At 50.2% G+C, this 22,872-nt stretch overlaps 1 protein-coding gene across 1 annotated transcript in view; it reads right to left on the bottom strand.

Annotated features, from left to right (window-relative positions):
• Positions 1-653: 653 nt before the first annotated feature.
• The window catches only part of FCHO1 (FCH and mu domain containing endocytic adaptor 1), a 53,646-nt gene continuing 31,427 nt past the window's right edge, over positions 654-22,872 (bottom strand). The window contains exons 7-27 of the mRNA XM_056822108.1: positions 18,707-18,811; positions 17,889-17,987; positions 17,687-17,783; positions 11,515-11,559; positions 11,158-11,242; positions 10,855-10,879; positions 10,148-10,205; positions 8,523-8,707; positions 8,373-8,397; positions 8,170-8,221; positions 7,760-7,851; positions 7,391-7,663; positions 6,566-6,678; positions 6,165-6,252; positions 5,208-5,319; positions 4,213-4,368; positions 3,874-4,006; positions 3,004-3,203; positions 2,284-2,339; positions 1,307-1,471; positions 654-1,013 (exon numbers count right to left, since the gene is read on the bottom strand). Coding sequence (XP_056678086.1) covers positions 991-1,013; positions 1,307-1,471; positions 2,284-2,339; positions 3,004-3,203; positions 3,874-4,006; positions 4,213-4,368; positions 5,208-5,319; positions 6,165-6,252; positions 6,566-6,678; positions 7,391-7,663; positions 7,760-7,851; positions 8,170-8,221; positions 8,373-8,397; positions 8,523-8,707; positions 10,148-10,205; positions 10,855-10,879; positions 11,158-11,242; positions 11,515-11,559; positions 17,687-17,783; positions 17,889-17,987; positions 18,707-18,811 — 2,187 coding nt within the window. The 3' untranslated portion in view covers positions 654-990. The remainder of the gene's footprint in view (positions 1,014-1,306; positions 1,472-2,283; positions 2,340-3,003; positions 3,204-3,873; positions 4,007-4,212; positions 4,369-5,207; positions 5,320-6,164; positions 6,253-6,565; positions 6,679-7,390; positions 7,664-7,759; positions 7,852-8,169; positions 8,222-8,372; positions 8,398-8,522; positions 8,708-10,147; positions 10,206-10,854; positions 10,880-11,157; positions 11,243-11,514; positions 11,560-17,686; positions 17,784-17,888; positions 17,988-18,706; positions 18,812-22,872) is intronic.

Here is a 22,872-nt window from a genome sequence, read left to right as displayed (position 1 = left end):
TTCTACGAACTCTCCCAGCTCTGGCATTCTCTGTTCTAAGGTCTCTACCAACTCTGACATTCTGTGTTCTGAGGTCTCCCCCAGCTCTGACATTCTGTGTTCTAAGCTCCCTCCCAGTTCTGACATTCTCTGTTCTAAGCTCCCTCCCAGCTCTGACATTCTGTGTTCTAAGCTCCCTCCCAGTTCTGTCATTCTCTGTTCTAAGCTCCCTTCCAGCTCTGGCATTCTCTGTTCTAAGGACTCTCCCAGCTCTGACATTCTCTGTTCTAAGGTCTCTCCCAGCTCTGACATTCTCTGTTCTAAGCTCCCTCCCAGCTCTGACATTCTCTGTTCTAAGGTCTCTCCCAGCTCTGACATTCTCTGTTCTAAGCTCCCTCCCAGCTCTGACATTCTCTGTTCTAAGGTCTCTCCCAGCTCTGACATTCTCTGTTCTAAGGTCTCTCCCAGCTCTGACATTCTCTGCTCTAAGGTCTCTCCCAGCTCTGATGTTCTGGGTCCTGACAATGCTGTTTGATGGCCTTGTGAGCTTTTTCTTGCTAAACCTGGTCTAGGTTTCACTTTGAAAATAACTCCAAACAGAGTAGCCAAGTTGAGCCCCCTCCCTGCTACCTGACTTTCCTTTCCCCAACCAAGAAAGGGCCCAAAGCCAAAAGTTTTATTAGAAAATAGAGTGTTTATTCAAATGACATAAAACCCCAGGGGCTGGGCTGGGCTTGGGCTGAGAAGGATTCTGGGGAGGGAAGAGGAAGCCCAAGGGAAGGAAACCTGTGAGGCTCAGCCCAGGAGGGGGAACTTTGGGCCTCCACTCCAATTCCCAACCTTCTCAGTCTACACTGCACCCTCCCTGCAGAGGCTCTGGGCCCCTCAGTGTCTGTTTAAAATTGACCTGGTCCAAAGTTGGGAGTGTGTGGTGGGAGGGAGGAGGAGCAGGCCCCACCAAAGGAACCCAAGTGCAAAACCAAGGCCAGAGAGGGAGCAGCACAGGCCGATTCAGTAGCCAGCTAGATAGGTCCCTGGGAAGAAAGTAAGAAGGGCTTGGTTAGGGATAGGGAAATGGTCTGGGCTTCCATCTTCATTCTGTGTTCTTGGTGAGTTTCTGGGTCCTCCCCTCCTCAGACCATCCCCTGGTGGTCTCTAAGGCCCTCCTGTTTCCTGAGCCCTGAGGTTCCCCTCCACCCCACCTCCAAGGAACAGCATTTCACACTCTTTCTTAGGGATGTAAGGGGTAACGGCCACATAGGAGCTTTGATGATGGACGAAGCTCTGGGTGGTGGGAGAGGAAACTGCCCCATCCCCGATCTAGTACCTGTGGCAAACCTCCTCTTCACCAGAGACATGCGGTACCCGCTGCCCACAAGTTCCACGTCTACCCCAGACAGGGTGCTGCCCTCACTGGTGAAGTGGGCAGCCACTGGACCAGGCATGCTGGGCCCTGACAGAGGTTCCCAGCTGGCAGAGAGATGGCCTGGGCCTGGAGGGGACAAAGGCAGCTAGATGCTGGTCTAGACTAACCCTGAAGAATCATGGTATTCCCTGCGATACCCTACTAGACTGAGGAGAGAGTCACATGGGCCACAGGGCCCAAAGACACCTGCTCCCCCATTCCTCATCAGCCACAATGATTACATAGCTGACCCCCACCCTAGCACCCTTTCTTCTGTTCTCTTTTCCTTTCTTTTCTTCTCCCTCCCTCCCTCCCTCCCTCCCTCCCTCCCTCCCTCCCTTCCTCCCTTCCTTCCTTCCTTCCTTCCTTCCTTCCTTCCTTCCTTCCTTCCTTCCTTCCTTCCTTCCTTCCTTCCTTCCTTCCTTCCTTCCTTCCTTCCTTCCTTCCTTCCTTTTTCCCTTCCTCCCTCCTTTACCTTCTATCTTAATCAACACAGTGTGTTGGTTCGAAGGCAGAAGAGTTGTAAGGGCTAGGCAATAGGGGTTAAGTGACATACTAGAAAATGCTTGTTGATTGGCAGTAGAATAATTATTTGCAGACAAGCTAACCAAACCCCACGTTCTACCCCAAGTAGAATATAAACTCCTTGAGGGCAGGGATCGAACCCCTTTTTTATCATTATGTCTTGAATACAGTATGCATTTAATAAATGATTTCTGGTCTCTAAGGGCCCTCCCAGCTCTGAGATTGATGTTTTAAGGTCCTGCAGGGGAGGATTTAGGACTCAGGGACAGAAAACAGATGGATCTCAGAGCTGGATGTTGGTGATGTGTCTACCCAGCCCAGAAACCTTAGGAGAAGCTTATCATCTCTCCCCCCATCTAAGGGTACAGGCTCACCCCCTTCCTCTGACACATCAGGAAGTCTCCACAAGAGCCTCTTCTCCTCCAGGTTCCTATGGGTAGAAAAGGGTAAAGACCAGCCAGCCTGGACCAGGCCTCTTCCTCTTCCCATTCCCACCAGAACTCAGACTCTGGCCCTGGGCCCCTAACAGGTAAGCTTTGGCAGCCTCTTGAAGGCCTCCACACTTTGCAGCCATTTCCACACACTCCATACTTCCCATTTCCACTTCTCCATCCTCTCCACCCCAGCTCTCCTTTAGGTATATTTTGTTTGCTTGTTTTTGTGTCTCCAGAACCCAGCATATAATATAGTAAATGCTAAATAAAAGCTTTAGTAGTGAAACATTCATTCATTCATCATGTCCTGCTCAGGTCCCATTTCTGGTTCAGGGAATCCCTAGCTTCTTTCAAATCTCAAATGCCACCTACTGCGGTCTGGCCTGCTCTCCCTAGCCACTAACTCCACCCTTGATGATCTCATTTATTTCTAATAAATTTAGTACTTTGTATATACTTTGTATGTGTCTGTGCCTGTGCATTGTTTCCCTGGATAGTATGTAAATTCCTTGAGAGCAAAGATTGTATGGTTAGCACCCCACACTTGGCAGTTACTTTAACTAGGCTTGTGGACTGATGGCCCCAGGATCCCAGAATATAATAAGGTCCCTGGAATTTACTACCCCAGTGGAAACCCAGGGAACCCAGTGAGGGGCTCACCAGCTGGCAGCAGGCTGCAGACGGACATTGGTGACAGGCTCCTCAACAGGAAGCAGTATCTGGACGTTGGTGAGTGGGCTGGGCAGCGCCATGGCGCTCGGGCAGTAACTATACTCCACTGAGACTTGGGTCTGGGCACGGCCACATTGCCAGCGGGCACTGAGCTGCAGTGGGGCCGCCTGGGCCCCAGGTTTGGAGAACTGAGCAGGAAAGAGGACGGCAACTTAGGATACAGGAGCAACTTTGGTCTTGTCTGTGTCAGCACTTCCTCTCCATAAAGATGGATTTAAAAAAAACAACTGTAAATGGCAATTTTGTTACCCATCCCTTACACCCAAAATGTCATATGAAGTGCCAGTTAGGAATGCTTTCCAAGAGAGCTTGTGTTATGCCTCCATTTCCTTATTTTTAAACAAATGCAGTAAAGGAGGGCAACTCTGCTTCTTCTGTATTTACCCATATTTGCTAAAACTTTATTAACCTGAAAACAGTGGCTTTCAGGAATGCCTTCCACATGACCAAATGATGAAGCCAATGGAACCCAGATCAAAATCTAATTTGATGATACTGCCTTTGGACGTGAGCAACAAGAGCCCTCTCTCGTCTACTTGAGTGTCCAAGGAAAGCCACCGTCTTGTGATCCTGGGTTTCCACTTAGAGCCCCATCCCCAGTCTCTATGTTTATGCCTTCGGAGACCATCTCTGTCTTTGAGCCTCCATCCCCAGGCCATCCATGTGTCTATGACTTCTGAGATCACGGAGGCTGGGTGTCTGTGAGTTCCTGAGAATTCTCCCTCTTTTGTCTACTCATATTACAACTGCGATCCTCCTGGGTGTACTTGCTAGCCATCCCTCTTCCAAGTTCCTCACCTGGTACCTGAGCAGTACCACATTGTAGTAGGAGGCTGCTGGGCTCTGTTCCGCCTGGCGTTGTAGGTGTCCCGTCAGAGCAGACATGTTCAGCCAGAAGTCCTTGGTGGCTGGGTCACTTTGGGAAGGGTCACTGTGGAGGAGGTTAGGGCTGGCTTCCCATAGCTACCCTGAGTCTCAAAGTCAAGGCCTTCCACCTCTTCCCTCCCCTTCCCTTGCCCACTCCCCAGGGTGCTCCTAGGTGCTCGGCTCATCCAGGTGGTATCTCCTGAGCCCGCTGGACCCCTGCCCATCCACCCAGGGGACACACAGCCCCCCCAGTCCCAGCCTCCTCCTTACCTGAATAGCAGGTCAGTGTTGGGCTGGAAGTGTTCAATGACAGCTGTTCGTACCAGACGGAAGCTGAGCACGGGCAGGGGCATCGTCCCACTGAACACCCTCACGATGCCCGCGGGGAAGGACATGGTCAGCTCCCCTGTCACCTTCACCATGCAGCTGTGGGGTACAGAGCTCAGAGGGGACACCTGGGCCTTTCCCTTTTCCCTAGCAGATCCTCACCTCCAGGGAAAATATCTTTTCTAGGAATAGCTATGGAGCAAGGGATGGAATGTTGGCCATGGAGTCAGGAAGACCCGAGTTCAAGTCTCACCTCAGACACTCAGTGGCTATGACCCTGGGCACAGTCTCACTCAGCCTTTATGTAACCCAGAGGTCAGACTCCTTTTCTTTCCTATTGATCAATTGTTTCAGTGGGGCCGACTCTTCGTGACTTCATTTGGGGTTTTCTTGACGAAGACACTAGACTGATTTGCCATTTCCTTCTCTGACTCAGACGAGGACGCCGAGGCCAGCAGGGAGAAGTGACTCCCCGCCTGGCACTTTGTGCCCTCTGGTGACACCTGGCTGCCCAAAGTTATATTTCTTATGAGTATCAGAGTCCTAAAGTTGCATCTGATATCGTTCTGTTGTCTACCAGCTGCATGGTCTCCCTTGAACCTCAAAACTCTCGATGAGAGGAAGGTTGGGGGGCCAGCAAGGACTAGAGCCCTATTTTACAGAGGGGGAAACAGAGGCCCTGAGGGGAGAAAAGACTCATCGAGGGCCTCACAGCGAGTTCATAAGGAGACTTCCATTCTCTTTCTGGTTTTATTCCTAGTTTCAAGCCCTCGTCTCTGTCCATCCAAACATCCAGTGGCCTGGGGATTGTGTGTATGGGGGGGGGGGGGTGGACCATAATGGCCTACAGAGCAAGAAGAATGAGTGATGGAAGAAGCTGGGTCAGACTTGAACCCCTTCTTTCTCCCTCAGCCCCTTCTACTCCACTTGTGGCCTACCTGGGGGCATCCTGGCCCCGGAAATAGGCATGGATGTACTCCGTGAAGGCTGTGGCTACCGGCAGGGCATCCTGAGAGCCTAGCACCACAGGGCTCGGGCCCCTGGAGATCCCTGCAGAGGAAAAAAAGATGAGATGGGATCTATTCTCAGACTCATGGGCTGGCCTGTCAACGAGCTGTGCCAGAGGACAAAGTCACAGAGCCAAGAGAGTCCTTCAGAATTTTACAGGTAGGGAAACTGAGGCCCAGGGAGGAGAAAGACTTGCCCAAGGTCACACAGTAAGTCTTGGGCAAAGCTGGGACTCAAAATTATATGGTTAGAAGGAAGAGCCTGCAGATAGGAATGTCATTGGCACTAAGTGGTCCAAACTGTACTTGTAGTCCTTCATTGATGGGGAGCTCACTACCTACCTAAGGTATCCCATTTCAATTTTGAACAGTTCTCATTGTTCCCAAATTTTTCCTAACATGGAGTCAAAATTTATCTCCCCAGCTTCTTCCATCCTCTGGGGCCAGAACAAAGAAGGTTAATCCCTTTTCCACCTGGCAGCCTTTTTGGTACTTAGAGGATCATGGGATTTAGAGCTGGCCTGGGCTCTCAAGAGATCTCCTAGTCAGACAATTTTCCAGATGAGAAGACAGAGGTCTAGTGAGGTTAACTGTCCAAGGAAATACACCTAATCAGTGGCAGGGCTGGGGACTTGAACCCTGGTCCTCTACTTCCAAGTGTAGCCAGTCAATCAGTTCATAAACATTTATTAAAGCCCTAGAGATACACAAGACAGGTCCTGCCCTCAAGGGATCTACAATCCTTTGTTATACTTTATGTGAGGATCTGGAGACAACAATCAGGGCTCTTTGAACTCAGGTGTCCTGTTTCCCAGCCTAGAGTCCTCATCTTTGTGTGTTTCACACATGTCCTGCCCTCCCCTCTCTACAGGGACACCCCAGACTTACCGAGGCCTGACTGGGAGAAGCCGCTGCTCCTCTCGGGGAGACTGCTGGGGACGGAGGAACTCAGTGGAGAGGGGCTCAGGGAGCGAGACTGGAAGCAAAATAAGTGGAGACCACGGGAGCCGGTCAGAGGTCCAGCCTCCCCCTCTGGGTCAGGAAAAGAGGCCCAGAGAGGGGAGCTGGCTAGGCAGGGTAGGAGCCCCAGGCAGTGGTCAGAGCACCCAGCAGGCAGTGCCCACCTCCCCGATGGCATTCTGAGGGCCTCTTTCCATTCCTCCGCTCCCCACCCCCATTCTAGCCACCCAGGGTACCCCCCCTCGGTGTCCCGGGCACCAGCACAGCCCAGACACTACAGGAAGTGACTCATGGGACCGCTGGCCTCCCGGGGGCCGTGCCACCCTTACCAGGTCTCCATTGCTGCGGGTGAGGGCGCTGGGAGTCTTCTTGGTATGGCCTCGTCTGGGGAGTGCTGCCAGTCCCTCCCGCAGCCCTGTGTCGGGCAGAGCGGGCACCAGGTCTGGGCATCACAGGATGAGAGATGGGTAAGGAGAAATGATACAGAAATGCTAGTTGCTAGAGCTTGCCGAGCACTGTGTGGGTGCATAACAGCTCACTGTGGTGCTTTCAACAACCCTGCAAGGAAGGTGAGCCTGTCCTTCTCCTGAGGAGGGAGGCTGGTAGGGCCTCAGTGACTTGCCTAGGGTCACACAGCTAGAAGTTGGGGGGGCAGCAGGATTTGAACTCTGGTCTCTCTGACTGTGTCCAGTGCTCTGTCCTCTATGCCCCAAGAATACAAGTTCAGTGATTCCCATTTCTAGTAACACGAAAAGATTTCCAGAGTGTTTTCCTCATATTTCCCTGCAGAGTATATGAAGATTATGCTTCCAATTTTACAGGTCAGGAAACTGAGACCTGGGGGGAAAATGTGACGGGGACAAGGCTGTCTACTGAGGCTGATCCGGGACGGAGTCCTCCAGACCCGGGCTGAGGTCCTTTCGCACTGCCTCCCTTTACACCCCCTCCACCTCCATGCCCCATGAGGCTCGGAAGGGAGGGGGAGGGAGAGGATCAGTTTCTCTGAATAGTGGTAGGGGTCAGCCAAGGCTGGGAGGCCGCTCTAGACCCAGGAGGGCTTCCTGGAGACCTCGGGGACTCTAGGATCTCCTGAACCTGGTGGAAATGGAAATCTCGGGAACAGAAGAGGGCCATATCAGGGGGCGAAGACTCACCATCACTTGCCCAGGGGTCAGGGTTGGGCTCAGATCCTGGAGGCCCCCCTGGCGCGGTCCAGGCAGGACATGTGTGGGGCCGGGCAGGTGGGGAACTAGGGGGCCTCCTGGCCCCGGGGGGACTCTGGGGCGTAGACGGTCGGGGGACCCAGGAGTCTGGAGAGGGGCCGGGGGCTGGGTGCGATGGGGAGTCCAGACCCGAGTCCTCTACATTCTCTGGGGATGAGGAGGAGAAGGGAGAAGGGCTGGAGGTAAAGCCGTAGCTGCCAGAGCCTGGAGTGGGGGAGGGAGAAAGAAAAAAGGGATCAGAGAGGCGGGGGGAGGGGCGGCTCCCCAGCCCCTCCTCTTTTCAGGGGTCTTCACCATCACCTGGAAAGTCTTCTGGCTCCAAGGCTGACTCCAGCGGGGGGCCAAAGAGGGCCTTGGACAGCTGCACATCTGATTGGGGCTTTTCTGCACATCTGGAGGTGGGGAGGAGTAGAGGTTACAGCTGGATCCCCCTTAAATGATGGGGAGGGAAGGGGTTAAACCAAAGGGGTGTCTTGGGGAATCAAGACTCAGGCCTGGAGATGGGAGGTCCTGGCTTCAAATCTGGATTCAGACATTTCCCAGCTGTGTGACCCTGAGCCTTCACCCCCATGGCCTAACCCTTCTGCCCTGGAACTGATACCCAGCATTGATCCTAAGACAGAAAACCAAATCAAAGAGAAAGGGAAGGGGCTGGATTGGGGGCCTGCAGGGACATTGGGGCAGGGGAGCACAGCGGGATGCATCCATACCTGATGGCTCTGGAGGCCGAGTGAGGCCTCACGGGCTTCCCTGGCATCTCCCCTGTAAGAGACCCCACCTCAGCTTACCACCTCCCCCGGAGCCTGCAGGGGCCCTCCTCCCCGCTCCTTCCTGTGGCCAGGCTAAGAGGCCAGGACTCGTTTCCGTCCCCTCCTTCCCCCACGGCCTGGCAATAACGAGACGCGGCACTTACGGGATGAATGGCGTTTCATGGTGCCCTGTGAGCAGAAGAGGGGGGTCAAGGGAGTGACGGTCAGGAGGGCCCCCAACATCCTCCCCCATCTGCCCCACCTAGCCACTAAAGGGCACCCCACGACCTCTGACCCCCCCCACTGCTCCTCACCCCAGGGCCTGGCGGCAGGATCAGGCTGCCCGCTGTGGCCTTGAGCTGAGCTGCAGCAGCCTCAGGGTCCCGGGACTGGCTGGGCGGCGGAGCCGGTTTGATTTGCACAAAGAACTTTCGGGGTTCCTCATCGTCATCATAGTCCGAGTCGCTAGATGAGCAGAAGCGCGAGTTCTCCCGTTCTGGTGCCCAGGAGTCAAGGAGGCCAGGAAAAGGCTGTGGTGCTCCCTCCTGTCCCCCATCTCCTGCCAGACCACACCCCAGCCACGGAGAGGCAGAACCCCTAAACTCTCACTCAGTCAAGCAGGCACTTCTGTTTTGTGTGCACAGTGCGCCTGGGTTCTAGTCTTGACTGCTTATCACACCATGGATAATTTGGACCACACTATTTTACTTCTTGGGCCTCCGTTTCCTCATCTTTAACATAAGGGAGTTAGACTAGATGATCCCTAAGGTCCCTTCCTGCTCCAAATCTATAACATGTGTTTTTGAGGGACCCCCCCCACATCAAAGGTCATAGCTGTCCCCATGGAGCAGCTAAGGGGTGCAGTGGATAGAACACTAGACCTAGAGTAAAGAAGGCTTGAGTTTAAATCTAAGCTCAGATACTTACTAAGTGTGTGACCCTGGACAAGTCATTTCATCTGTTTGCCTCAGTTTCCTCACCTATAAAATGGGGATCATACTAGCACCTTCCAGGGTTATGGTGAAGATCTAAAGAGATACTTTTTGTAATATGCTTAGCACAATGCCTGGCACACTGTAGGAATTTAATAAATGCGTGTCTCCTTTTTTTCCCTTCTTTTTTTCCTCTCTTCCTTCCCTTTCCTTCCTTCCTTTCCCCCTCCCTCCTTCTCTTCCCCTTCCCCCTTCCTTCTCTTCCCTACCCCCTCTTCATCTTTCCTTCTCCCTCCTTCCTTATCTTCTTCCCCCTCTCCTTTTCCTCTCCCTCCTTCCCTTCTTTCCCTTCCTTCACTTCTTCTTTTCCCCTCCCTTCCTCTCTCCCTCCCTAGAATGTCTTTCCTGGGGAATCAAAAGCTTCCTCTAGGTAGCCCCATATCTTTTTCTTACACAGGTGAAATATTTGTATCAGAAACAGAATTTGAACCCAGCTCTTCCTGATCTATAGCCACTAGTCCATGCTGCTTATTACTGTTTCTGTTGTTACTATTATCCCTTATTATATTATATCAGTGGGTAATTATATTAATTATGTATTGTAGAAACATATAGCTACAATGTTAATCATATAATACTATTGTGCAAATACATAGTATATAAATGTGTCATTATAATCTTACTCTTGTTCTCCAAGCCAGCTCGAGAAAGCTCTCCCCGTCTACAGTGGCTGAGAAAGTGGGGCCCGAATGGGCGGAGGGAGGGCCTTACCCGGCCTCTTATTATTATGGGTCCTTATTGTTCCCACTTCCTCTCCCCCAGCTTCCTCCACAGCCCAGCGCCCTCCGGCCGCCCGGCTGCCGTTCTCCACGCTGACCACCAGGGGGTGATCATTCACCACTTTGCTGGCCTCTGCTCCGTGAGGCGGCACCCGGGCTGGGCTGCGAATGGGACAGCCGTCCTGCTCCCCCAGGCCCTACTTCCCCCGAATACGGGTGGAAGGATATTGTTCTGGTTGACATCCGGCCGGACGCTGAAGCCTTCTTCGTCCACGACGGGGCAGGTCTGGGGGAACAGGTGGATCAGGGCCCTGGGCAAGCCCCTCGGACAGAGCCCCCCACCCTCCCCCGCCCCCGAGATTAGGGAGCCAGGGACAGCGGGCGGCCAGGGCCGGGGCCTGAAGACAACCCCTCCACGCGGCCCTGCCAGAGCCCGGGAACGCCTGCTCCTCCCCCTCGCCGGCTTCCTTTCCTGCTCAGCGCCACCCTGGGCAGAGCGGGGCAGCGCGGAGGCCTTCGGAGAGCCTTCTTCCCCGGCGGAGGACGCGTCTTACGTGCCTCGACGTCTACCTGCGGTCTTCCCCGTTAGGACGGAGCAGCGCCGGAAGGGGTCGTTTTTTTTTAGATCGCCGGCGCTCCGCTCGGTGCCTGGCCTCTAGCTTAGTAAAGGCTGTTTGGGGCGGCTTCCGGGCTTTGCCACTGACCCTCGCTACGATTCTGGGGCTCGCGTCCCCGCACCTGCCCCTTCTCCTCGCTGCCACTCCCGAGAAAACGAGGGCTCTAAATGGTCTTGGAGCTCAGTCGCTTCAAGCTGGGACACGCTACATTGTCTGACTAGGGCGGGAGCCCCACTTCCTCAGAATCCCTCAGTGCCTAGGCCAGGGGGAGGACCCCGGGGTCCCAGGCTGCTTGGGGGGTGCAGAACAACTACTCACCACAGATTCTGCCTCTGGGGAGTCCCTGGAGGAAGAAGATCCCAACCGTTAGAGGCCGCCTCCTCTTCAGCCCCTTCCGGCTCCATCCTTGCCCAGGTCCCTCCTTTGGGCCTTTGGCTCCCTAATCATCCTCTATCCCAAGCCACCTCTCTCCTGCCCCCTCGGCTCTCCTCTCCCCCTCCCGGGACCATGAGCCCCCACTCCCCCGACCCTGACCCCAGGCCTCTCCTCATGGACCATCTCCAGCCCACTCCAAGTCAGGACCCCGGAGGGGAAGAAGGGCAGTGTGGGAGCCACACTTACGAAGGCCGGTGCTCCCGATCCCTCCGGCTCAGCCCAGGGATTCGGAAGGGCCTGCTCCCGCCGCTGCCTCGAAGGCGTCTCCCACCTGGGTATTGGGGAGGGGGAATAAGGAAGGAAGGCAGTGGATGGACAGGGGCATGGAGGCGGGGAGGGGACCATGGAGTCTGGCAGCTCCCTGAATTGGGGATAGTCCAGGAGAAAGGAAGGGCCCCCACCCATACCACCATGCCACATCCCCCTTCCCCTCCTCTGTCCAATTCCAGAGGCTCTGGGGTGTGACCAGACCCTAGGACAGGGGTAAGGGGATAGGGGGTGGGGGCCCAGGCAGGGCCTCCAGGGGCCCCCACACGTACTTGCCTTCCGGAAGGGCCATAGAGCTGTATTCCTCAAAGTCTAAGACACCTGAGAAAGAAGAAAATCGGGAGGCCCTTTAAGGTTCTCTTGCTTCCTTCCGTTACTCAACTGCTGTCTCCTGCCATCTCTATCTGCTGAAAACCTACCTTTAAGGGCCATCTCAAAGGTCCTGCCTATCTCACAATTAGATCTTCAGGCTCATCAGGTTCAAAGACCATTTTTTACAGATGAGGAAACTGAGGCAGACTGCTTTAAGTGACTTGCCCAGGGTCACACAGTTACTAAGAACTCACATCTGCTTATCATTAAGCCATCTAGCTGTCCCCAGTAGGCTCTAACGGACCCCCCATAGACTCTAGGACATCACCCCAGGAAGGCGGATATTCTCCTAGAAGAGACTAGTACTAAAAAGAAGTTGCCACTAAAGGACAGGAGAGCTTCTGGCCTCTGCTCAGAGGCTGACACAAGGAAGTTGGCAGAGATGCTTCGGTGGGTGTCCAGAAGCAACCAAAGAAACCTCATTTCAGGGAACATTCAGTCCCCTCCCCACCCCCATTTATTACAAGAGAAATTCTGCAAAGAGCCTGAGGTCCTCCAGGCCAAGTCAACTGTTGGGCTGAGCCTCAGCACTTGAGAGGATGGTGGGAGATATGTCAGAAGAGACGGTCTACCGATGAAGAAATGAAAAGTGGCCAAAGGCTCGTGGCTGGCTCAAAAGCCTTCTGTCTGATTCACAGAATCTGAGCACTGCAAGAGGCCCCAGTGGTCACCTAGGCCGACCCATGACAAAGGAAGCCCCCCATAATCTGACTGACAGATGATTCCCAGCAGTTACACGGAGACCGCCAAGGAAGGGGAACACACTGCTTCCAAGATAATTGCTAAGAAGCTTTCCCAAGTCTTAACTGGCCTCTTCCAACCTCCACCTACTTCTCCTGGTTCTGCCTTCTGAGACAAACTCTAATTTCCGCTCCACAGCTGTCAGGGCACAGCCCAATGCCCATGTCTCTTCTCTAAGCTGGACACGCCCCCACCCCCCTCTTTGGAGGATTTGGGACTCGAGGCCCTTTGTCATCTTGGTTGCTCTATGATCATTCTCCAGCTCGCCAATGTCCTTTCTTTTCTTTTCTTTTTTTTAATCTTTATCTTCTGCCTTAGAATCCATACTGTGTATTGGCTCCAAGGCAGAAGAGCAATAAGGGCTGGGCAATGGGGGTAAAGTGATCTGCCCAGGGTCACACAGCTGGGAAGTGTCTGAGGCCAGATTTGAACCCAGGTCCTCCTATCTCCAAGCCTGGCTCTCCATCCACTGAGCCACCCAGCTGTCCTTGCTAAATGCCCTTCTTTAAAAGTAGTCCCTGAACTAGGAAGGTGATCATGACCCTCCTCCCATACTGGCATAGGCCTTCATCCTCTCACACCTGGATTACGGTACTAGCTTGCTGGTGGTTCTCCCCATCTCTATTTCATTCAGCTGCCCAAGTAATCTACCTAAAGTTCAATTCTGACCATGCCATCCATGACTTTCAATAAGCATCATTGACTCCCTATCACTTCCAGGATCAACTATTAAAACCTCTATTTGGCATTCAATGCCTTAAGAGACCTTAGACTCCTCCCCTCTGTATTCTAGACAGATAGAGGCACAGTATACAGAGTGCCAGGCCTTGAGTCAGGAAGACTCATCCTCCTGAATTCAAATCTGACCTCACCGGGCAAATAATTTAACTTTGCCTCAGTTTCCTCATCTGTAAAATGAACTAGAGAAGGAAATGGCAAACCACTCCAGTATCTTTGCCAAGAAAAACCCAAATGGCGTCACAAAGAGTCAGATGACTGAAAAGTGATTAAACAGCAAGTTTCAATGACAATGTTCTCCTTGCTGCTCCTCACACACCCAAGACACTCCATGTCCCTGCTCCAAGCATTTGCACTGGTATGGCCACAATGTTCTCCCTCATCTTTTCTTCTGGCTTTCCTGGCTTCCTTCAAGTTCCACCTCAAATCCTACCTTCTACCTGAAGCCTATTCTTTTCCTTAAAAAAACAAACAAACAAAAAAAAAAAACCCTTACATTCTGTCTTGGTATCAGTTTTAAGACAGAAGAGTGCCAAAGGCTAGGCAATCAGGGTTAAGTGACTTATCGGGGTCACACAGCTTCAACATATCTGAGTCCAGATTTGAACCCAGGACCTCCTGACTCTAGGCCTGGTGCTCTAGTCACTGAGTCACCTAGCTATGTCTTCCCTTCTCCCCCCCCCCCCCCAAGTCTTTTCTGTTTACCTTTAAGGCTGATATCTTCTCTCTGTTGATTTTTTTTTCTAATTTATCTTCTCTCTTATTTGTACATAGTTATTCACATTGTATCTCCCCCATTAGATTGGGAGCTCCTTGAGGGCAGAATCTATTTTCTGCCTCTCTTTGCATCCCCAGAGCTTGGCACATATAAGGACTTAATGAATGTTATTGGCTGCCTGGGAAACTATAAATCACTTTCAATGATTCCCAAAGGGTGCTCCCATATAAAAACCCAACAAGAGTCTTCCCTGATGCTTGATGGCTATTAGACACAGTATACTGCCATTTCCACAGAGTTAGAAAGACAGGCGATTCAGAAAGCAATGGAAATGTTATAAGGTCCTATGATGATAGGTACAAGCTAGGCAGATTAGTCAGTCATTTTACAGGTGAGAAAACTGAGGCACAGAGAATGAAAACAATTTGCTCATCTTCTTACAGATTATACATGGCAGACTTGTGCGATTCAAACCTAAATGCCAAGTGGGCATGAATTGATCGCAGTCAAGGTTTGCATATGAGAGGTGGTGGAAAAGAAACCAGGGATACATAGGATCTGAAAAGGAGGCAAGCCAGTCAGATGGGAAGAGTGAAGGATGACATGGGTGTCTAGGAAATACTAAAAGGACCCAGAGAGCCCTTCTATGAGCCCCAGAGTAATCCTCTCTGGAGGATGGGGGAGTGAGTGGAGGGGCATGAAAAGAATTGCCCCAAATGTGAAGGCATGAAAGGGTTAAGATTTGCACCAGTGGAAGGGGTGCCCATACTATTGGCATAATGCATCTATGGGAACATGAGGATTTCATTCAGGTTCTGATACTTTATTATTTTTTTTATTAAAAATATTTTTAACCCTTACTTTTGGTCTTAGTACCAATTCTTTTTTTTTCTCCTCTTAGGACCTTTACTTTCCATCTTAGAATCAATACTGTATATTGGTTCCAAGGCAGAAGAGCTGTAAGGGCTAGGCAATGGGGGTTAAGTGACTTGCCCAGGGTCACACAGCTAATTTGAGGCCAGATTTGAACCCTGGACCTCCCATCTCTAGACCTGGCTCTCAATCCACTGAGCTTCCTAGCTGCCTCCTCCTTTATTTTATAGATGAGGAAATTAAGGCCTGAAGAAGTCATAGGATCAGAGAAGGATAGCTGGAAGGCCCTCAGAGGCCATTTAATCCAGCCCTTTTATTTTAGGTCATAAAGAGGCAGAAGGGCAGCTAAGTGGCTCAGCAGGTAGAGAGCCAGGCCTGGAGATGGGAGGTCCTGAGTTCAAATGTGGCCTCAGATACTTTTTTTAGCTGTCACTCTGAACAAGTCCCTTAACTCTCTTTTTAGTTGTGTGATCCTGAGCAAGTCACTTAACCCTCATTGCCTAGCCCTTGCTGCTCTTCTGTCTTAGAACTGATACTAAGGAGGGCAGGTAGGTGACCCAATAGATTAAGAGCCAGGCCTAGAGATGGGACGTCTTGGGTTCAAATGTGGCCTCAAATACTTCTTAGCTGTATTGATTTTAAGGTAGAAACTATGAGTTTTAAAAAATGCAGTAAAGGAGTTGGGTTGGGATGCCCCCGAGGTCCCGTCTGATTCTGAATCTAAGAGCCCCTGGTCTCAGTGAAGAACTATTAGCACCTTATCCCCATCCCACCTCTTATCCACACACTGTAATTAGAATATTCCCCTGGAACGCGTCCCACTTCTCTTAATTGATGGTCAATGAAGCTTCCCTCCCTTATTCTCCCTGCTCTAACTACCTAGCTGGAAACCCTCTCTCCTGTCCTCTCATCTCCCCCCGTGCTCGGGGCCTCTCTGCACCCTTGTTGTTCAGCATTCTAGCCATCTGGGCGCGCTCCATCCCCCTTCTAGGGCAGGCGACGGGTGTCATTTGTTCCTGGCTCCCACGGGGCTCTGCCCCAAGTAGGCGCTGGATAAATGGCGTTGTTTGGGCCTCTAGATCCTGGTGTCCTGTAAGTACCGGGCATGCAATAACTGTTCCTAGAACCAAACGGAGGAGTGGATGAATGGACCCATGGCAGCGGGGCTCCCATTTAGAAAGGACTGGAAGAGTGACAAAAGCCTTTTCCTCACAACAGACCTCAGGAGGACTTAGGGAAAGTACGACCATCCCTGGGAAGGACGATGATTCTCCATGGCCTTGGAGAGCGATGGCGCCATTGTCTTTTGCCTCGGTCAAAAGCCAAATCTGGAGCAAAGATGGAGCCCTTAAGACCCAGGGAAGTAAACTGATTTGCCCACGGCCATCCAGGTGGTAAAGAGACAGTGCCAGTATTAGAACTCGGGTCTTTGACTCTACACTCAGTGTTCTTTTCCATTTTACTGCTCTGTTCAAGATGAACTTAAGATCCTAGGAGGCCAGGATGGTGTCATGGTCTGACACTGATGGCTAGATGGCCTGGACGTGTGATCTCATTGGTATGAGGGACTCCTAAGGGAAAAAATTCTCTCTTCCAATACAAGCTGGCAACCTTCTGAACAATGGATAATTTTAGAAAGCTGTCTGGAGCACTAATAGGTTAAGTGACTTGTCCAAGGTCACTCAGTCAAAATAAATAAATAAATAAATATAAATATAAATATAAATATATATATCAGAGGCTGAATTGGAACTCAGGTTTTCCTGGCTCCAAAGCCACTATGCCAAGCTGCTTCTGTGGAGGGATATACTAGGGTGCATAGAAAGGGGAATGGCATAGAGTGGCATATTAAGAAGATAGACTTTCTTCATCTGGTACTGGCTAAGAAAATAGAAGGGTGGATCAATGAAATAGATTGTCAATGGAATAGATTAGCAATCTAGTGTTCAATGAACCCAAAGACTCCAGCTTTAGGGATAAGAATTCACTATTTGTCAAAAACTGCTGGGAAAACTTTTGTGATCGCAGTGGCCCTCCTCATGGGCTTACACGGACAGAAAGCGTGTTCACAATATTATTTTCTTAGCCTGATGAAACTAGATTGAGCTGAACTCCCCATATATGAGTTAGTTTAATTTATTTTAGTTTGCTGATTGATAAATTGATAAGCTAGATAATGTAAATGACGAGGTTCTTGTCAAAACAGCTGCTGCTACTGTAGTATGTTGTGTTGCTGTTTACAATTTGCAATAATTAAAATCCTTGATCTTTAAAAAAAAGAGTGATAAATGCTTGTCAAATTTTCTGATGACACAAAGATGAGAAGAATAGTTCAATGTGTTGGAAGGCAAAAATCAGGGGCCAAAAAGATCCTGTCAGACTAGAACATTAGGCTGAATCTATTAAGATGAAAGTGAAATGGATAAATATAGTCATTAGTTTTTGTTTTGTTTTTTTAATCCTTACCTTCTGTCTTGGAGTCAATACTATGTATTGGTTCCAAGGCAGAAGTGGTAAGGGCTAGGCAATGGGGGTCAAGTGACTTGCCCAGGGTCACACAGCTGGGAAGTATCTGAGGTCAGATTGGAACCCAGGACCTCTTGTCTCTAGGCCTGGCTCTCCATTCACTGAGCCACCCAGCTGTCCCCCCCCTTTTTTTAAATCAACTTTACAAGTAGGATATGGGGAAGGCATAGCTTGCTAGCAACAGCGCATCTGTAAAAGATCCGGGGATCTTAGTAGGCCGGAAGCTCCTATTCTATGGCTCTGCCCAGGACTGGCATTCTGCGTTTTTCAGGGTGCTCCCAGCTGTGACATCCTCTGTCCTAAGGACGCTCCCAGGTTGGCATCGTGTGCTGTTCTGAGGTCCTTTTCTGCTCTGAAGAGACCAGCCCCCCCGGAAGCTCTTCCGAGCCAGTGAGCGGGGCTGCCTCTTTCCCAAGGCCCGGGTGCCCGTCCCGGCAGACTGCCCATTTCAAGCTGGGCCCGAGTGGGCACGCGGCTCACCTGGCTTCTCGCGGCCCGTTCCCTTGTTCTCGGCAAACTTCCTCACCAGGGTTTCCACGCTGACGTTCTCCACGTTCTGCTTGAATTCTTCATGCACCTGAGGACAGGCCGGGCCACGGGAGGGAAGGGAACACGGTGGATGGAGGCCGGGGAGCGCAGCTGCCCCCCCTCCTGCTCTCCCCCCGCCGGGGCTAGGCCTCACCTGCCCAATCTGCACGTGCGTGTCCTCCACAGAGTGAGCGTACGCTCCCAGGATCCCCTTCATGTGTCGCAGGTGGGTCTCCTCGATGGCCTGGAAGCGCTGCCGGCCACGGGAGAAAGGTCCTCCGGTGCCAGCTTGGCAGAGGCCATCCCAGCCCTTTCCTCCCAGGAAACTTAGCCCCAGGCCCTGAGGGGGCCCAAGACTCCCCCGGGGACTCTGGTCCGGCCCCCCAAAGCCCCCCGGACGGCCCGTGTTCTCTAAGTCTTGACTCCATGGCTCACGTCCCCACCAAATCATACACTTTCCAGGCCCCTCCCACATCCCACAGCTGTGGCCACAGCTGTGACCCCAATGGGATCACAGGCTGCCAGGCTGGCAGCGATGTCAGGGACGAGAAGTTTGCTCCCAGGAACGCCAATAAAAGGGAAGGAATGGGAAGCCCGGGGCGCAATGCCCACCCTGGTCTTCATTGGCGTCCTAGAGACCTTGGACAAGTCATCTGTAAAATGAGGGGGTCTCGGCCGGTGGCAAGCCCGGGGCCCCAGGGGAGCCAATTCCCGTGTCTTCCATCCATCCTTTTAGCATGGGCCCCTCTGCTGACTCCTGGGAACCGGACGGCCTTGGGGTCTATGTTATCTGCTCCTAGCTGGGAGCTCTGAGAAGGGAGGGCCAAACCGTAGCCATCCCCGGGTCACACGGGGAGCCCTCCCTGGCCAAAGTCACAAAGGATGGACGGCGGAGGGGAAGGGAGGGAACCCCACAGGGCCTCCCGGAGGATGCGTCCCGCCCCACCTGCCCACCCTCCCGTGTTTCCATACCAGGGCCGACTCCAGCATCTTCCGCTCAAAGTCCCCCCGGGCTGTGTTGTACTTCTCCACGCAGCGACGCAGGGTCTCTGCTGCCTTCTTTGTCTTCCCCTCTACCTAGGAGGGGCACAAGGAGACTTATTACTAATGACTTTTTAATATGACTTTTAAAATTAAAATTATTTGAATTATATTATTAATAGAATTATATATATTAAAATTATACTTTTTAAAAATCCTTTTGCTTTTCAGTTATTTTTTTAATGCAAATGTTTGCATTAGAATCTTCCTCTTGTTAAGTGTTGCTCCTAAGGACCTGCTATCCAAGATAGGTAAGGAATGAACATAAATCTATAAAACCTAGAGCCAAGAGATAGCTCAGTGCTGTAAAGGATAGAGCAAGCACTAGGCCTGGAGTTGGGAAACCTGAGTTCAAATCCTGGGTCAGATACTTTCTAGCAGTGTGATCTTGGGCAAGTCATTTTATCTCTTTCTGCCTCAGTTTCTTCCAGTATAAAATGGGGACAATAATAGCACCTACCTCCCAGGTTGTCAGGAGGATCAAATGAGGGAATACATGTTGTAAAAGGGCATACTTAGTACAATGCCTAGCACATAGTAAGGGCTATAGGAATGCTTCTTCCCTTTCTCCCCTTCTCATTCCCAGTGGATAAGTGTTCAAAGGGCAAGATCCAAACAAATCCCAAACAAAGAAGAATTACAAATAATTAGTGTATGAAAGACTGATCCAAATCACTAAGAAGAAAAGAAACACAAATCAAGCTAACTCTGAAGTCCCATCTTGCACTCAACCAACAGGCAGATGATAAAAGATAGAAGCGGTTGGTGCTGGCAGGGCTATGGAAAGACAGGCACACTAATACATTGTTTTGTTTTTTTAAACCTTTACCTTCTGTCCTAGAATCAATACTGTGTATTTGTTCTGAGGCAGAAGAGTGTTGTGAAAATCCCCCCATCTTCCTCAATAAATATTATAGTGGTAAGGGCTAGGCAATGGGGGTAAAGTGACTTGCACAGGGTCACACTAGCTAGGAAATGTCTGAGGCCAGATTTGAACCCAGGATTTCCTAACTCCAGCCCTAGTTTTCAGTCTACTGAGGTGCCTAGCTGTCCCCAATAATACTCTGTTGATGAAGCTGGAAATTAGTCCAACTATTCTGTAAAATAATTTAGAATTATATGAGGAACATGCTCACAGTGGCCATACTCTTTGACTTAGAGGTTATATTGCAGGCATAACTTAAGGAAGTCAAAGACAGAACAAGAGGTCGAAATACATCAAAAGAACCAAAGAGGCTTTTTTTGTTTGGTTAAAAAGAACTGGAAATGGGGAGGAGGGGGCAGCTAGGTGGCTCAATGGATTAAGAGCTAGGTGAGAAGTCCTGGGTTCTGTGATGGTGTGGAAATAAGAAAATGGAAAAGTCTGCAACAGAGATGCAATAGCTGAGACTGCTGAGCTGTCACTCATAACAGGAACATTCTATTTGGAATGACGTCCAGAAAAGATGGTTGAGAAAGGATCAGAACAAAGTGAAACTGGCCCCTTTTGCTTGGGAGGCCAAAGGAGGTCTGAGGGTCTTTGGGCTTTGAACGCTGAAGGTGGTCGCTTGTGATATAGTGACTGACCTTCCAGACCTTTCAGCCCATTTTCCCAAATTGAACTATATCCCACCATCCTTCAACCTAAGACTCAGTCAGGTATTAGGGAAACCCCAAACCCTCTTTCCCGCCGTTTCTCATATTTCCTTCTTTCCCAATAAACCCCTTACTTAATTTAGAGAAGAGAAAGAATATTTTATTTGAGACATCACAAGCTCACCCTGAATTGATTTAAGAGACTAATAGAAGATCAACAGGAAGGGGGAGGGAAGAAGGGAGGCTAAAGGGAGGAAGGAAGAAGATGAACAGCTCTGATCTTTAGTTATCATTTACCATTCAAATAATTCCCTTATTACAGTTCTAACATGACCCTGGACATGTCACTTGACCCCCCACTGCCTAGCCCTTACCACTCTTCTGCCTTGGAACCACTGCACAGTATTGATTCTAAGACAGAAGGTGAGGGTTTAAAAAAATAAATAAAAAAGAACTGGAAACAAGAGGACGCCCTTCTGTTGGGAAATGGCTAAACTGGTATTGAATTACAAAACTGAAGCAATGGAAAGGCTATCAGGGGTCAACTAGTCCCACCTACACACAAAAGAAATCCCCATTTTGACATGAATGACCCTCCAGCCTTTGCTGGAAGAACTCTAAGAAGAGGGAACTTGGGGGGCAGCTGGATAGCTCAGTGGATTGTGAGTCAGGCCTAGAGACGGGAGATCCTAGGTTCAAATCTGACCTCAGCCACTTCCTAGCTGTGTGACCCTGGGCAAGTCACTTGACCCCCATTGCCTAGCCCTTACCACTCTTCTGCCTTGGAACTAATACACAGTATTGACTCCAAGACGGAAGGTAAGGGTTTAAAAAAAAAAAGAAGAGGGAACTTGCAATCTTTCAAGGCAACCCATTCTACTCTCGGACAGCTCTAAATTTTAGGAAATGCTTCCTGACATGAAGCCTAAATTTGCCTCTGACAGCCACCACCCATTCGTCCCATTTCTGCCAGCTGAGGCCAATCCCTCTTCTCTGTGAGGGCCATTAAAATGCTTGAAGTCTTTTCGTTTTCGTATGCTTTAGTATGCCCCCCCTGAGTCTTTCCAGGCTGACTGTGCCCAGCTCTTCAACACATCATCATATGTCATGGACTCAAGGCCATAACTCTCCTGACAGCCCTTCTCTGGACACCCCAGTTTGTCAATGTCCTTGTTAAGCCACGGGGCCCCAACTGAAACCCAGTTCTCCACATTAGGTCTGAATAGGATGGAGGACATTGGATCTATGACCTCTCTGTTGTAAGAAGCGAGGCTCCTATTCATGCAGCCCGAGCCTATTTCTCTTCTTTGCCCCCCCCCCCATCACACTGTTGAATCATATTGAACTTGCAGCCCACTAAGACCCCAAGATTTTTTTCATTCTCCCATTTATGCCTCTGAAGTTAATTTCTTGGTTCAAAAGTACCAGATTTTACATTTATCTCTACAGAATTCCATCTTCTTAGATTCAGCCCAATTTCCTAGACTGTCAAAATGAATCTTGATTCTATCATTTACTGCCTTCACTATATCCCTTGTAGCTTGAAGTCATCCTCAAATGTGATGAGCCTGTCATCTATGCCTTTATCTAAATAACTGTTAAAAACATTAACCAGCAGAAATCCAAGCACAGATCCCTAGGGCTCTCCTCTCTAGTGGAGATTTCTTGCCATGTTGATATTAAACCATCAACAACTATGTCTTTGAGTTTGGGCATTTTCCTGCTCCTTGACTGGCCTTCATTTGTCTGGCCTGACCATGTGTTTAAGTTGGGCCCCCTTGCCACCAATTGTAAAATGAGCCAGGGCCAGTTGGGAATTTAGGACCTGATGAAGCAGCAGCAATACAGTGAGACTTTTGAGTAGTCGGGTTGGTAATACATCCTTTCTCTCTTTACTTATAAATACTTATAAATCTAATATGAAGTCTCCAAGCTTAATTTTTATTTTTTAACACCATTCCGCTAGGCCTGATTCTAACTGAATTCTATTATTGTCTAATCTATGTTTCTCCATCTTCTTGTGAAGATGGCATTAACTCTCCCCTGCCCATTTTTAGATTTAACCACCAGAAGTGTATACACCCCACTTATCCTTAAGTGGGGGAGGTCCGTGACCCACCTGTGTGAAAGTGGGTGACGAATTAGAACCCACTAACTGCTCCCTAGGCAGTTCTAAGCAAAACTATAAGAAGTTCCTGTGAGGAGGGCTTTTCGATTTAAATTTGAGTTAATCCTGTCCTCACAATCTAGTGATAAGGGTACTTAAATTATTGTTAACCAAAGTTCTAACTCTAATGAGGCAAAGAGAATAAAGGATTCCCTTTTCACAAGTGTAAACTCAGAATTGACAAAAAGAACCAAGAATTTCCTTTCACATTCCATAAGAATTGTATGTAATGTTTTAATCAAAGGCTTTGCAAAAATCTAGGAAAACTATATTGCTATGATTTTCCTTCACCTTCAGGTACTAGTTTAGTAATCCTGTCAAAAAAAGGAAATAAGGTTAGTCTGGCATGCCCTGT

Source organism: Monodelphis domestica, chromosome 3 (genome assembly GCF_027887165.1).
Source record: "Monodelphis domestica isolate mMonDom1 chromosome 3, mMonDom1.pri, whole genome shotgun sequence".
Classification (NCBI taxonomy): domain Eukaryota; kingdom Metazoa; phylum Chordata; class Mammalia; order Didelphimorphia; family Didelphidae; genus Monodelphis; species Monodelphis domestica.
Note: the sequence above shows the minus strand (reverse complement) of the source record. Positions and strands in the feature narration are given on the sequence as shown.